Genomic DNA, 16,330 nt, shown 5'->3' with positions numbered 1-16,330 from the left:
CAGTGGCAGAGCCAAGAGTAGAATCCTGGTTATCCATCCATGGCAGTGTGGAGCAGCAGCCAAATGATTGGGACAATATTTACTTGCTTCCTATTAACACCTTTAAAAAGTTGCATGACTTATTTTTATCCTGCTTTGGTGCATTTTTGGCTTGGATTTTGCTCTTATTAGTTAATGGCAAACTTCCTGTTGACATCAGTGGAAACAAGATTGGGCCCAATGGTTGGACTGAAGTATTTGTAGTTTAAATTAAAGAATGAACCTGGTAACCTGTCAGTTCTGATAACACAAATGATTTCACTGAAAAGATCTGTATGACTCCGTGATGTGTTTTAAAATAGAACTAATCCTTTGGGATATAAAACTGAGGCACAGATTAAACGACCGGCCTATGGTCACATGGCAAGTCTGTGATTCAGATGAAGGGAGAACCCAACAGTTGTGATTTCTAGTCCCCTCTGCTAGTCACTAGACCATTCAGAACCACTTAAATTTAACAACTAGATTCCTGAGTGTGTGATGACCTTCTGCACTGTAGAAGTTCACCAAGGTGGCCAAATCTGATTTCTGTGGATGTTGCATCCTTTGCTGATTTGGATGTACACTTTACTATACACATACACTCCCCATCTTTTATTTACAGAACTTATCCTGATTTCAAGACACTATGCATTTGGTGCTTGAAATTCATTTTTAACAGTACCCTTTGGGATCCAATTGATTCAGATTTGACAGTAAGTTGTTTTTGTTTAACAGGAAAACTCATTTTGGATGAAATGTCCAATGAAACCACAGAGGGTTTTACAGAGATGAAGAAGCAGAAATGTCAGAAACGACGTAAGTGAAACAGCATTTGTGGCATCGCCAGAAGCAATTCACCTAGGGGGCTGGAGTCTTTTAAAGCTCCTCCCATGCAATCATAAACTACCTGCATGGCAGGGACATTTGTTTTTAAAGGAACATTGTTGCTCCTCTCATGCCAAATTCTTCATTAGCATAAGTAGCCGCAACTCTTCTGAATTCAGTGGAGCCGTGCCCAGTTAAACCAGTGGTGACTTGTCCACTCTTCCTCTGATGTGCATTCGAATCAATTAAAAAAATGCTCCTTATATTTTCAATGATTTGTTGGCATGTAACATGGCACGGTGAGCATGTTTTTAGCTGTTATAACCCCTAGCTTTGCTTTACACCAATGTGGCAATGTTTTAATTTTGTTTTCGATTAATTCTGGCTTAGTAAGTATTATTCCTTTTTTATTTAAAAAAAAAAAAAACCAATCAACCAAACACTCAGGGTTCTCGTTACAAAAATCTGCCGCCTATTCAAAAATATAGGGTCAGAGTAAAATAATCCTACTCACTTTCATATTTAATATGCTGAAAACCTCTACTTCTGAGGTAATTGAAGCTGCCTCAGAATTTCTAGAGACAAGGCAAGTGAGGTAATATCTTTTATTGGATCAACGTTTGTTGGTGAGAGAGACAAGCGTTCGAGCCACACAGAGCTCCTCTTCAGGTCTGGGAAAGGTACTCGAAGCATCACCGCTAAATGCAAGGTGGAACAGATTGTTAAGCATAAGTAGTTAGCACATATTCTAAGGGACCAGAATTTCTAGTCTGCCACAATGAAATGGTGCAGCTTTTAGGAGACTATGCCCCAGAAATCAGATCTGGTTGGCTATACAGTGCACAGAACTCTGGTTATGCCTCTGCTAACTCCCCATCTTATTTAACATGCATAAATTAGACTCCACTAACAGAAACCTTAAAATATCAAACTAGATTCAACCTACATCAAGGATTATAAACTTTCTTACTTTTAGCATTCGTGAGCACTGCAGAGAGTTACTCTGATTCTTCCAAGCTCAAATGCAGGAGAACGGGTGAGTTATTGGCTGAAGGATTTTGAGTGTACCTTGTCTGTTGTTCTGATGTCCATACCACTATCGAGGTATTAAACAGAAGGACTGTAGCTCCTGCATGCTTGAGAAAGGTTGGATGCACTAATATGGTGATGTATCATGACAGTGGGTTTCTCTGGCTTACTGCTAAAGAATAGCACAGGTTGGGTTATTCTGCCCTTAATCCATACACCCACATCTAATTGTTATTGTAACAAACCTATGACCACCTAGATATATCAGTGGTCATAATACTGCACACCTTGGAAATGCCTCATGGCAGGGCAAAACTTGGATCCTGCTGTTCCAAAAGCACAGGCCTCCACTGTTTGAGTGAAAGGAGAACTCCATAAGCAATTAGCAATAGAAGGCTTATGAGAAGGGGAGGAACCAAGCCATAAGGGCCAAAACAATAGCCCAGATAAGGAACATCCTAACAAACACAAAAATAGCCAGGTTACTACCTGCAAAGAGGCAACTCCTCACTCGATCCTGGTTACTCAGCTCTTCTGCCAAGGCAGAGAACCTGGAGGTCAGAAGACACAGATCACTTAAAAGATCTGCCCTGTAGCTGTGGAGAGGTGGGGAGAGTTACTGGTTGCTTTAGGCTAACACAGGCTGATCCAAGGCAGGATCTGCAGTAAGCAGGCTATAACTTGGTCCCCAAGAGAATGGGAGACACAAAGGCTAAGACCTGTCTATCTAGAAGCTTGTATGGATGGCCAGGTGTAGATAAGTCACTTGGTTTAAAATTCATTGCTCTGAGTGCTGTGAGCCTTTTTGCAAATAAATTGTACGTTGTTTTGAAGAATCAGACATTGTTTTGCTTCTGTGTCACTGCAAACTGTCAATGCCCACAGACTCCCAAATGGAAACTCTTGCAGGTACCAAGCCTCCAGGGCCTGCTAAATATCACAGAAGCCCGGTCAGAGAGTGGTAGGATTGCAGGATCCCCACTGCAGGAGGCCTGGGCCTGTCACTTGAAAAGGGTGCACTCAGACTGGGAAAGGGTCTTAGGAGGGCCAACCACACATAAGGTAGCCCATCACAGTGTCAATTGGAGTTTTGTGAACAAAGCAAGGGAATTGTGCCACCCCTAATGTGGAAAATACACTTGATAGACTTGAAAAACTAAATAAAGTCCTTGGTGAATTCCTACCTGCTATTTGTGGTTTATTCAGGTAGCACATTCCTTATTTGTACTGAAGCTCCAAGATTGGTGCGGATTAACCCACAGTATTGACTTTAAACCACCCACACAATTTCTTTTTTATATCATTTATGCATTTATGCATTTATGAGGATGTATTTGTATTTCAGTAATGCTCACAATCTCCGTTGAGGATTGGGGTGCTAAACGCTGTAGATGCACGGAATGAAAAGATGGCCCTGGGTCCAGAGAGCTCACAGTCTGTGAAGGAATGTGCAATCTAAGGCACAGTTGTAGAGCTAAGACTTAAATTTTGCAAAGTAGGACATAGTTTTGTGGCATTTATGGAGGTTGCTCAGATAGTGTCACTGTCTCCATCTTCACAGATGCAGCAAAGAGGGTGAAGGAAGGAGTATGTACAGAAGGCAGCAGAGCTGTTGTGGATGTAAGAACTAGTTGCCAGAAAAGAGGTGGGCACTTTGAAAATGCCTCGTAACTTCATTTTGCATTTGATAAAGTGAGAACAACTGTGTAACTCTGTAAAGCCAAACATACCAGTCCTTTGAAAATTCAATAAATATGCCAGCAAAGAACGAGGGGGTTATATTTACCCAAGTTCTAAATAAAATAGGAACACCTGTTGTTATTACTTATTATTTATATATTTATTATTTACAGCAGAGATTACTCCAAGGAAATCCTACTGTATTGGTACCCTCACCATGAACTAGAGACTTGCCCAAACATATTGGAAGTGTTGGGATCAGCAAAACCAAAATGTACAGTACTGTATCTGTATCACGAGCAGGTTATTTCAAAATAAACAAGGACAAATATTTCTTGCATTTAAAACTATTTCTCTGATTGCTTTAATGAGTCAGTGGTCCACATAGCAATACAGACTATCAAACTGTTTACTATGTACCATGTACAGAAAGGTCCTGATCCAAATACTGGATGCCAGACAGAGCATCTTTTCAAACCCTTATAAGTTATCAAGTTTGTATAATCAGGCAGGCATAACAGGTGGTTTCATTTGTCTAGAAAAAGTTTGTCATTGTTTATGTGAAATTTTTCTAAGGAAGCCTGGCCATCCTTACTTCCCCAGTAAGACCTAGGCAGAGAGCCAAGATGAGGGGCCTTACTTTATGCTGCTTCCTCGGTCTCGTACTGCAGTGTATAAGGCAGTGGACAATGTCCGGGAAACTGAGCACAACAAGCTATCATATTAGCTCATTACCTCATACTTGGTAATAATTTACACTGAGTCTGAATATTTATGTGCCTGAAGCTATTTAGGAGGAGGAGGACGGGCCAGGAACGCTGAATGTGTTCTTTTAAACTAGTGAAGATACTGCAGAATCTTCGACATACACACTGTAGTCCTGCAGCCATGTTAGCTGGCTGCATCATGAAGTTCTGCTAAACACGTCAGGTCACTTCAGAGTTTGGATACCAATTTTTGGTCAGCTCTAAACACTTTGCTGATTTGATGACTATCAGGTGACTTATGTCTTATGCTGTGAGATCTTCTGTGGTCTGTCTGACTTTTGTAAGAAACTAACATACTTTAACCCTGTTTGCTTTTTAAAGTGGAGTCCCCTGGGTCTACAGTGAATGGAACTTTTGTAGCGGTGCCTCTGAACAGCTCTCCAGCTACCTCCACCTCTTTGTCTCACCTGCACATGCAGTTTTCTGTTACCAGTATACAGCCAACCGGAAAAAATGTTGTGATGCCTGGTATGTACGGTATAACTGCAGCTTTCTACCCCTACACAATAGAGAGAAAATGTGAAACTCTTCACCCAAACCCTTCACTGTAGCATGCATCCATCTCCTTCACATCAGGACATGGTGGTGGGGCTTCTCATTACCCCATACAGTTGCAAGGGGCTGCTGCTTCCTCTCAGCTTGGGGCAGTAAAACTGGCTCCCCTTCATTCCTTGCTAATAGCGTGTGCCACAAGATGGAGAGGCAGGGATTTCTCCTTACCCTCCTCCTCAATTAGAAACTACTCTTCCTCTGCTCAGTCAAAGGGAAAGTGAATGTGAAAATCCCTTTGAATGCAGCACTCAGAAACTGGTTGGTTAATTCATTCCATGGTGGTGAGTAAAATTAAAGGTCACTGTAAGAGCAGTGCTTCAACATGTTTTTATAATTCATTTTGACTTTGGTTTTTCTGGCAGCGTCCCTGGGAAAGGCTTTGTAGACTCAGTTAGTTTTGCTATGATTTATACAACTGCTGTATTTGTCAAAATATAATGAGCCAGGGAGTGTTTGGAGTTACACCTTTGAGTCTGGAGGCAACTGAGAAACTGACTTTAGGTAGCTGATATTAGTCAACACAGCAGCAGCTCTACAGAAGCTCTCCCTGCTGCAGAGCTGTAACAGGTGATCAAGTTACAAGCAGTGCATCATCAGAACACATTCTTGGGCTGATTCTGTCCAGAGGAGTAATGCTTCCTTGCTGCCGGTGCCGTGTGAACGTAATCACATGGAAAGGCTGTGATAATGCTTGAGTCTCCTAATTGCTTTGAGGGCAACATAGCACCTCAGACTCCATAATGCGTTCATTTACATACAGTCGCCTTATGCAAATTAACCTTCACTGCCACAAGCCACACCAAGAGCGGCATCAGCCTTGATATTTTATATACACTGTAAATAGTATGTCTCTCTATGGGATGCCTTCGGCAATGAACTCTTTAATCTTTACAGTACCCTATGAATTTTCAATAGGTTTTTGCCATTCTGAATGCTCCAGCTGAGAATGTACATAAAGAACACCATTGAGAGCAGGAAGGGCTGCAGCCCACGGCTAGGAATCGAGGTGCTTAAAAATTGAGTAACTCTATTACTCTTAATTCCAGTGTCTTCTGGAAATTCCAACCCAGACTGTCTGCTTGTTGGTGCTAAAGGGATCCAGATGATATCCGGCTTTGCAGTTCATCCTCAGCAGATAATTAATTTGCCTGTAGGGAATGGTGCATCCAATATTATAATATATCCAGGTGAGTTATTCAGAAGTGTTTCAATTTTTCAGAGACAGAAAGTAAAATAATTTCTATCAATAAAGTACCACAGATCTTCATCACATTTGTTTGTAGATGTACAGAGAAAGCTATTAACGCGCTTGTTTTATTTCTAGTGTCCTCCTCCCCCACTGAAACATTACAGATATCACCAGTTTACCCCACAACCCTGGCTGGTAAGTGCAGGATGGCTTTTCTTCTGTCCAGTATCTCTGAAAGGGTAACAACATAGACAGTTTCAGAGTAACAGCCGTGTTAGTCTGTATTCGCAAAAAGAAAAGGAGTACTTGTGGCACCTTAGAGACTAACCAATTTATTTGAGCGTGAGCTACAGCTCACTTCATCGGATGCGTATCCGATGAAGTGAGCTGTAGCTCACGAAAGCTTATGCTCAAATAAATTGGTTAGTCTCTAAGGTGCCACAAGTACTCCTTTTCTTTTTGCGAACATAGACAGTAGATTGTTTCTCTGTACACGGACACCAGTTTTTCCTGTTTCAGAGTAGCAGCCGTGTTGGTCTGTATCCTCAAAAAGAAAAGGAGTTCTTGTGGCACCTAGAGACTAACAAATTTATTAGAGCATAAGCTTTCGTGAGCTACAGCTCACTTCATAGGATGCACATTTTGCTCATGTTTTTCTTATAACAAATTACCTGCAGTTCATAGATACTAAAGTCAGAAGGGACCATTATGATCATCTAGTCTGACCTCCTGCACAACGCAGGCCACCGAATCTCATCCACCCACTCCTGCGAAAAACCTCACCTATGTCTGAGCTATTGAAGTCCTCAAATCGTGGCTTAAAGACTTCAAGGAGCAGAGAATCCTCCAGCAAGTGACCCGTGCCCCATGCTACAGAGAAAGGCAAAAAACCTCCAGGGCCTCTTCCAATCTGCCCTGGAGGAAAATTCCTTCCCGACCCCAAATATGGCGATCAGCTTGTTAATGTTGCTGACAGTCCTTTCCCTAACAGCTGTCTAGTCCAGGGCACTAGGCAGAATTGTCTGTTTAGTGCAGCATTAGAGCTACAGAGTCATGTGTGTCCAGAAGTGGTCATATCCTTTGCATTACCCCCCAGAGTCTGGCACTTTAACCTTTCCAAAATAGTTATAGAATCATGCTTTAACGCTTATCCCATTACCATCAAGATAAGGAACTGTGTTGATGCTTTATATACTAACTGCTTTACTGGGCTTTTAACTGGCAGTTAACATGGTCCAACAGAAACAACAGCAACAACACAGAAAAGCCAACCTAAACGTTTACTAAAAAGTTTTCTCCAAAGTCTTTTCCAAAGTCCGATTGTAAAAGTCAAACACATACAGAAATCGGTTCATAATAAACAAAAGAAAGTCTTGTTGAGTTCCCAGCTGCAGTAGCAGTCTGCCCTCATAGTTAGTTACTAGTGCAGGGAGCTCTGCTGTAAGTTTTGGGTTGTGTGTTTACTTCCAGGCTTTGATGCCTACAGGGTATCTCCATTGTTGACTGCTGCTATTGCTGCTTAGTTACAGTAGGTGTGGTTGCCCCCTAGTGGCTATTTATACAGCTAAAAGCACCAAAGAGAAAGGTGAAATTTTTGAAGGTGACCCAGTGGATGGATCCCTAAATACCCTCAGGTTTCTGTAGGAGTAATTGTAAAGGTTACACACAAATTTTTGCAGGCTCACCAATTGCACTCACTCATTTTTGTTAATTTACACAGCACATCAAACTACATCGGGCATTTTCCATCCTAAAATGAGTCCTTGCCTTGAGCTTGCAGTCCAACTGGAAAACAGGCAGACCCAGGAGCAGAGAAGGAGGCAGCATGACAACTATTTATTTGCTTTCCCTCAATTTTCCATTTTGCTATTAACTTTTGCCTTATTTGCCTTATTACCACTTAATCCTTCTCTATCTGCCTGGCTATAGACTCCCTTTGATTTTCCATTCTCTCATTTTTATTTATTAACTCCTGATCAGTCCTCTAACCCCTCCCATTCACTCACTGCCTCCTTCCAACCTTTCCCATAATTGTGTTTAATCCATTCCTGCATTCAGTACCTACTTACCACCTAATCTTCATAGAATCATAGAATATCAGGGTTGGAAGGGACCTCAGGAGGTCATCTAGTCCAACCCCCTGCTCAAAGCAGGACCGATGCCCAATTAAATCATCCCAGCCAGGGCTTTGTCAAGCCTGACCTTAAAAGCTTCTAAGGAAGGAGATTCCACCACCTCCCTAGGTAACGCATTCCAGTGTTTCACCACCCTCCTAGTGAAAAAGTTTTTCCTAATATCCCAACCTAAATCTCCCACACTGCAACTTGAGACCATTACTCCTTGTTCTGTTATCTGCTACCACTGAAAACAGTCAAGATCCATCCTCTTTGGAACCCCCCTTCAGTTAGTTGAAAGCAGCTATCAAATCCCCCCTCATTCTTCTCTTCCACAGACTAAACATCCCCAGTTCCCTCAGCCTCTCCTCATAACTCATGTGTTCCAGTCCCCTAATCATTTTTGTTACCCTCCACTGGACTCTTTCCAATTTTTCCACATCCTTCTTGTAGTGTGGGGCCCAAAACTGGACACAGTACTCCAGATGAGGCCTCAGCAATGTCGAATAGAGGGGAACGATCACGTCCCTCGATCTGCTCGCTATGCCCCTACTTATACATCCCAAAATGTCATTGACCTTCTTGGCAACAAGGGCACACTGTTGACTCATATCCAGCTTCTCGTCCACTGTAACCCCTAGGTCCTTTTCTGCAGAACTGCTGCTGAGCCATTCGGTCCCTAGTCTGTAGCGGTGCATTGGATTCTTCTGTCCTAAGTGCAAGACTCTGCACTTGTCCTTGTTGAACTTCATCAGATTTCTTTTGGCCCAATCCTCCAATTTGTCTAGGTCCCTCTGTATCCTATCCCTACCCTCCAGCGTATTTACCTCTCTTCCCAGTTTAGTGTCATCTGCAAACTTGCTGTGGGTGCAATCTACACCATCCTCCAGATCATTTATGAAGATATTGAACAAAACCGGCCCCAGGACCGACACTTGGGGCACTCCACTTGATACCAGCTGCCAACTAGACATGGAGCCATTGATCACTACCCATTGAGCCCAACAATCTAGCCAGCTTTCTATCCACCTTCTAGTCCATTAATCCAGCCCATACTTCTTTAACTTGCTGGCAAGAATACTGTGGGAGACCGTGTCAAAAGCTTTGCTAAAGTCAAGGAACAACACGTCCACTGCTTTCCCTTCATCCACAGAGCCAGTTATCTCGTCATATAAGGCAATTAGATTAGTCAGGCATGACTTGCCCTTGGTGAATCCATGCTGACTGTTCCTGATCACTTTCCTCTCCTCTAAGTGCTTCAGAATTGATTCCTTGAGGACCTGCTCCATGATTTTTCCAGGGACTGAGGTGAGGCTGACTGGCCTGTAGTTCCCAGGATCCTCCTTCTTCCCTTTTTTAAAGATGGGCACTATATTAGAAGATTACAATCTTCTGCTTTACCCTTTCCTAGTCAGCCACCACATCTCCCTTCAACAGTGAACTCCATTCCCCTGAAGAAAATTGAGCTAAGTGAAGTTGTCTGGAGGCAGTGAAGGTGTTTCCTTGTGCGGCTGTCATACTTCCTTGTCTCCTGGAAAGCAAAGCCCATTAATAGGCTACTCCAGGAGGTGCTGGTGGGGTTTCAACTCTGTAAAGTCCAAAGGAGCAGCCGCTAGTTTACCCCACTGTCCAGATGATGCAGCTAGAGTTCCTGGCTCCCAATAGAAGATCTGCAGCCTCGTATAGTTTTCCAAAGACTCATAGATGATAAGGCTAGAAGTGACCATTGTCGTCATTTAGTCTGACATCCTGTATAACACAGGCCAGAGGACTTCCCTAAATTAATTCCTGTTTAAACTGGGGCAGATCTTTTAAAAAAACCATCCAGTTTTGATTTTAAAATGGCCAGTGACGGGGAAGTGGTTCCAATGCTTAATTACCTTCATTGTTAATTTGTGCCTTATTTCCAGTCTGAATTTGTCTAGCTCCAATTGTCAGCCATTGGATCTTGTTATACCTTTGTCTGCCAAATTGAAGAGCCCTCTGTTAAGAAATGTCTGCTCTCCATGAAGGTACTTATAGACTATGATCAAATAACCCCTTCCCTGTCTCTTTGTTAAGGTAATTAGATTGAGGTTACTCCTCAGAAGCAATGGTAGGACTCACTCTCACATGACTCACATTAATGAACTGTTTGTGCGCGTCAGCAGGGCCCATGCAGATAGTTAGTGCACATCAGGCTTCTGCGGGTTAGAGTCATATCCCAGCATGCCACAAATTACATGTTTGTGTTGACAAGCCCTAAGGGTGATGTCAAAGAAAAGAGTCTGGCAGATGAGTTGGTAACTGTGGCAAACTCAGACTGATATCAGGGGTTCAATTCCGTTAGCTCCCGTAGGAAGACACCACTTCCCGTTGGGTCTGAGTTTCTCCTAGATGTCTATTTATGACCTCTGGGCAGAACTTCTGACACTGAGATGAAAAGGCCTTCTGAGCCTTTACCAAAGCCCATGGTTAATGTGTATTCCAGAGAAGATGTTTCTTACCATATTGTATAACGCCTCTGCTGAAAAGGGATCCATGGGAAAAGGTCTCTTGAGCTGTCCCATCGAACAGGAAATTACTGAATATTCTTAAATCCTTTTAAAATGTAACCTTTACATGTCTTTATTAGGGATTGTCTTTTCCCAAATGTAAGCTATTTCTAGGCAGTGACTCATCTGAGAGGAATTTCTGTCCCACTCAGCTGTGTTCAATGTGACATCACAACTCAGAAAACATTGTAAGAAAGTATTGCAATCTTGGATGTACTCCTGGAATTTCCATCTGTTTTAATGGAGGCTACAGTGTGCCTTTAGAGGCAGCATTTGACTCCCTGAATGGATAGTTTGTTTAATCATGTTGAAAGAGTTTCTCAGATTTTTTGACTTAACTAAAATTATGCTGTGGACAGAGTCCTCCTTAGTATTTTGTCTGCTAACTCTTTGCTGTCATTAAGAGATAATACTGATAACAGTTTCATTAACTGTATAAATAACTTGTCAAATGCATTATTTCAGCTCAAGTGGACTTGGCTGTCCAAAGCATTTTGGGGTCTCCTGACAAAAACCCCTCCATGGGCCCATTTGCTTATATGCCAGAGACTGCAGCTGTGACTGATCATACAGGTAGATACTACCCTATTTAAAAACCCCTATATGCTGACTTTACAATTATAATACTTTGTATGTATGACATAATGCAGAGTGACTCCCTCAACTGAGTTTTCCCAGGGATGTTACCTGTATATAATGCTCACCCTACGTACCTAGCTACTCAGCTCTAACTAAAATTGTGTGATTACGCTGAAGCTATTCCTTTTGATTACATAAATAAGTCTTAAATGTGAACATGAATCAAGCCAAAATGCTAATATTTGAAAGGGACAGTGGATCTCATGAATAGAGCTGTAATTTTTCTCCATGGCATTGCTCCACGTAGGGTATCAGAACAGTCATGTTCTTCTGTAACATTGTAATAGCTACAATAATTAACCTTGCGAAATGATGAATACTGACTGAAGCGTCTGCTTTATCTGCAGGGTTTTCTTGCCTTTTGTCTGTCATAAGTTAACATGATTTGTGTGCATTTTTATCACTGAAATAGACAAATATTTCCACCTTAAGTTAGGACATCAATTGTTATGTAGCAAGGTTCTACCCCATTTAACTAGTCACATTGCTGAAATTGGAAAAGTTCAATCAGTGAATGTTTAAGAGTCTGTTTCTCAAATTGATTACTTGTTTTCCTGCAGATGAAGAAGAAATGTCCAATGAGAGATCACAGATTCCTGTTGTTCCTTCTGAACAAATTCTCAAAAGACCAAGTGAGTTTCAGTCTCCTTTAACCTTAAATTGCTTTGCAAATTCTGTGGAAAACCAAAAGATCAGTTTTTGCTCTAGAATAAGTTGTCTGTTGTGGGGAAAATGTTTTGTACAACAGTTGTGGAGCTGTTCAAAACTTTCTGAGTGGAATTCAATCATTGCTATATTTTAGGAACTAAATGTTTTCTGAAAACTGCCAGGGGCCAGAATGTTGGTGCATTTAAAGAGCATTGTAATTTACATATTTAAAACGTCTAAAAGTTATGTTGAGTCCATATTTCCTTTCAAATACTTGATTCTTCAGCTTACTTGTGCTTTTGTTTTTCTAGAGCCAGTGGACGCTTTCTGCACATCACTTAAGGATTATTTCCAAGATGTGTGCAAGTTCATGGCCATGGACCGTGAAGTAACCCTTGATCACCTTTACATTGATGGGGCTCTCATGCAAGGTCAAACTGAAACAAAGAGTGGGAAGAATATCATCAAGGTGATGGAGAAGGAGCTGGTAATATACAATTTAGAAGAGAAGGAAAAAGCAGCTATAGAAAGAAGCCAAATATTTCAAGTCCTGGGAGGGAAAGAACTAGAGACGAAAGTCGTTGTGGTGTTGGGAAAGGCAGGAATGGGTAAAAGCATTCTTGTTCAAAAGATCTGCCAAGACTGGTCCAATGGAAAGTTTTCTCAGTTTGAATTTGTCTTTTGGTTTGAGTGTAGACGGCTGAGCCTGCCTGAAAAGCAATACAGCTTGAAGGACCTGCTTCTTGAGCTCTTTGTCAAACCTCGAGAGGGAAGCGACGAAGTCTTCGAGTACATACTGCAAAATCCCGATAAAGTCCTCCTCATCTTTGATGGTTTCGAAGAGTTGCAGGATCATGATGGCTTTACACATTACTCAGACTGCCAGTCGTACAAGGAGCTGTACAGCATCAGAGAGCTATTTGCAGGGCTCTTCCAGAAGAAGATACTCAGTGGCTGTACTTTATTGCTAACAGCAAGACCCAAAGACAAATTTAATCAGTATTTATCCAAAGTGGACAAGATTATCGAAATGATAGGGTTCTCTCCACAACAGGTAGAATCATATATAGCCAGATATTTTGAAGGGCTACCATACAGTGATGATGCAGTGAAATTAATCACAGATTGTCAATATCTGTTCAGTCACTGCTACAGCCCTGTCATGTGTAGATTCATTTGTTTTCTCTGTGAAATGATGTTTGAAATGGGAGACAAAGACCTGCCTTCAACACTTACCAGCCTCTTTGTAAAATACCTTCAGCAAAAGCTGATACCTACACAAACAGATGTGACAGCCATAGGAAATCAACAGCACATTACCAGGCTAGCTCAGTTAGCCTGGTATCTTGGAGAAAAGAATCAAAATGCCCTGAAGAGCAGTCTTTTTCCCTCTAAAGAAGTTAAGGAGTTTGCTCTGAAATATGGCTTGGTACTGCCATTTACATTCCCAAAACATTCGGGAAACAGGGAGGAAGAATTTGGGAGTGTGTTCTCAGATTTTGTTATCCAAAATTTTTTGAGTGCACTTCATCTGGTGCTCACAGAAGAGATCAAGGATAAAAGCCTCACAAAGTACCTCTCACTACCAGCCAGGAAGAAAAAGCCTCATAATTGGTTAGACTTGGTGCCTCGATTCTTGCCTGGGTTATTGTATCTCCAGCATGATCCATACCTCTGTTCTCTTTCAGATGAGCATGTAATGAAAATCATAACCAAGAAGCAGAAGACACTCTTAAAATATATTAAAAAAATACAGATAAGTGATCTCTATCCAGAAAAACTACTTGAGCTGCTCCACTGTGTTTATGAAACACAGGACAACTATCTTTTGCAGCATGTGGCTTTAAGGCTCAGGGCTGAACTTTCTTTTCTGGGCACTCTTCTTACACCCCCTGATGTCTATGTGCTGCATTTTATTTTAAAAAGATCCCCAAAGGAGTTTTCCTTGGATTTGAGGAACAGTGGTATTAACCTACAAGGGCTGAAACACCTGGTTGGCCTAAAGAGTGTGACATCATTTAGGTTAGTTATTTCTTGTTGGTAATTGTGTCATGAGCATTATAGTGGGACAGACCTTTTCATGCAAGGGCAAGGACTCAATAAACTTGTGTTTTGACACTTTACAGGGCCTCCCTTAGTGATACAGTCAGGCTGTGGGAGTCCTTAGAGCAAACAAAAGAATATGAGCTGCTGAAGATTTCAGTTGAGAAATTTGGTATTGATCCCTTTAAGGCAGAAACTATGAAGGACATCAGTGACCTGTCTGACCTTGTACGGGTACAAGAGAAAATGATCCGCTGGTAAGATCCTATCAGAATTAATGACGTATTTACACTTCAGTGCTTATAAATTATGAAAGACCCTGGTTTAGTAACAGTCCAAGAGAGTGAAGTCCTCCATTTAGAAATGCAGGAAATGCTCTGTTGCCCCACCCATGTTTTTCTGCTGTAATACATTGTGAAAGTTTGGAGGTGGGGGGTGAGGGTCCCACTCAATCTCTGTACTGAAATGCCCACAAAGAAGACAGTTGGCAATTTGATTATTTTAGTTCAGGCCTTTTACCTATAATTTTTTAAATCCCTTATCTTCTAATCCCTTTTAATTATATATCCCACATTGTCAGTGTGGCTCTGCCCTTTAGTGGCTAGAGTCTGCTATTGGCTGTGAGCTAAGAGCCAGTCTTTTATCTCCGACAGTAAAGGCTTGTACTTTCAGAGGCAGAGGTCCTGGGTTCAGTCCCTTCAGGTGATCCAGCCAGAAGGCTAATTACAATTTCAAGCATGCACAATCAAAGCAGTTACTGGAAGTCACTGTTCTGATCTTGTATTTTGTGAATGTTGTGTGTTCCATCTGTTTGTTGTTTGTTATATGATTACAGGGGTTAATTCAAGCAGAGATTAACTGCACGTAGGCAGGAGAGAGGACATTAGCTCCAGATAGCCCCAACTTCCTGACACTGCAGATGTTACTCACTTTGAAGTTTTACCTCTGGCTATGCTGAACTCAACAACCTAGCTTGGCCCTGGAGGAGTGGGTGGTTTGGTGTCCTACTTTGTAACCCCAGAGTGATCCAAGTGAGAAAAACTGGAACTAAGACCTTTAGGCAGACACTGCTGCAGAGCACACTGGACCTCCAGTCCCCTGAGGCAAAGCGGTCAGGGGAAAGATAGACCTATCTAAGCCTTTATGCACACAGACTGTCTATACCAGGGATCGCCAACCTTTGGCACACGGACCATCAGGGAAATCACTGGCAGGCCGGGACTGTTTGTTTACTTGCAGCATCCGCAGGTTCGGCCGATTGCAGCTCCCACTGGCCGCGGTCCACCGTTCCAGGCCAATGGTGGCCGCTGGAAGCGGCAGCCAGCACATCCCTTGGCCCACGCCACTTCCCGCAGCTCCCATTAGCCCGGAACAGCGAACTGCGGCCAGTGGGAGCTGCAATCGGCTGAACCTGCAGACGATGCAGGTAAACAAACCATCCCAGGATTAAACAACCACCAGCGGATTTTCCTGACAGGCCGCGTGCCAAAGGTTGCCAATCCCTGATCTATACTGTAGTTTTAAAAATACTTTTTCTGCTATATTTTATTTTCTTCCTCCTGTTAAGATCAAACAATACTCTGTTTTGAAAATGCTATTTCTAATAAACCTTTATAGCAAATAACCTGGCTCTACACAAAGTATTCTTTGTGAAACAATGGGTTTTTTTAGTTATTAACAACTGTTTCTAATAGATACAATTATTCCATTATGGTTTATTTAGCATGGAAGATGCATTTGGCTGCAATATTAATGAAATTCCTGCTATCAAAAACCTCAGAAAACTAGAATTTGCGTAAGTAACACCCCTCCCCATTTGCTAAAATACTTCTGAAGTTTATAAGACTCTCTAAAAATAATCATTTATGTTATCTAAAGTTTGTTACAGTAAGTTTATGGTAAAAATATGAAGTAAACCCCATTTTATCTGTATTTTGCTGATCTAAACTAGAATTATTAATTTATGGGCAAAACCCAGAAACTCCTAGTGCCATACCCTCAACTGTTGTAAATCAACATAACTCCATTGACTTTAACAGAGCTATGCTGTTATACAGCAGTTGAGGATCTTGTTCCTTCAGCTGTAAAATACACTGAAGATATTTCCCTCATTATTAACAATGTCACTTTTCATTTCTCATTCACGCTAAATTTCGATGATGTAATCCAATGGCTGACAAACAAATGAGGTCCCTTTCCATTCACATTAAGCCAGCTGAGCTGCATCATTACTCAGTGTCTATGTTAGTGTTGTACCATGTTTTGGCCATGATCCAATCACTTGGGAAA

The 16,330-nt window shown here is 41.8% G+C and overlaps 1 protein-coding gene across 3 annotated transcripts in view; it reads left to right on the top strand.

The window, feature by feature from the left end:
• The window catches only part of CIITA (class II major histocompatibility complex transactivator), a 76,989-nt gene that overhangs the window by 48,001 nt on the left and 12,658 nt on the right, over window positions 1–16,330 (top strand). Inside the window, exons 5-15 of one of the 3 annotated variants that reach the window (XM_073362461.2) lie at window positions 757–837; window positions 1,823–1,882; window positions 3,437–3,520; window positions 4,644–4,790; window positions 5,921–6,061; window positions 6,199–6,258; window positions 11,177–11,284; window positions 11,911–11,982; window positions 12,310–14,020; window positions 14,125–14,298; window positions 15,765–15,836. In XM_073362461.2, coding sequence (XP_073218562.1) covers window positions 757–837; window positions 1,823–1,882; window positions 3,437–3,520; window positions 4,644–4,790; window positions 5,921–6,061; window positions 6,199–6,258; window positions 11,177–11,284; window positions 11,911–11,982; window positions 12,310–14,020; window positions 14,125–14,298; window positions 15,765–15,836 — 2,710 coding nt within the window. The remainder of the gene's footprint in view (window positions 1–756; window positions 838–1,822; window positions 1,883–3,436; window positions 3,521–4,643; window positions 4,791–5,920; window positions 6,062–6,198; window positions 6,259–11,176; window positions 11,285–11,910; window positions 11,983–12,309; window positions 14,021–14,124; window positions 14,299–15,764; window positions 15,837–16,330) is intronic. The other 2 variants (XM_073362462.2, XM_073362463.2) reach the window with 2 other exon arrangements.

Source organism: Lepidochelys kempii, chromosome 10 (genome assembly GCF_965140285.1).
Source record: "Lepidochelys kempii isolate rLepKem1 chromosome 10, rLepKem1.hap1, whole genome shotgun sequence".
NCBI classification, from domain to species: domain Eukaryota; kingdom Metazoa; phylum Chordata; order Testudines; family Cheloniidae; genus Lepidochelys; species Lepidochelys kempii.
This window is presented reverse-complemented; position numbering and strand designations above follow the sequence as displayed.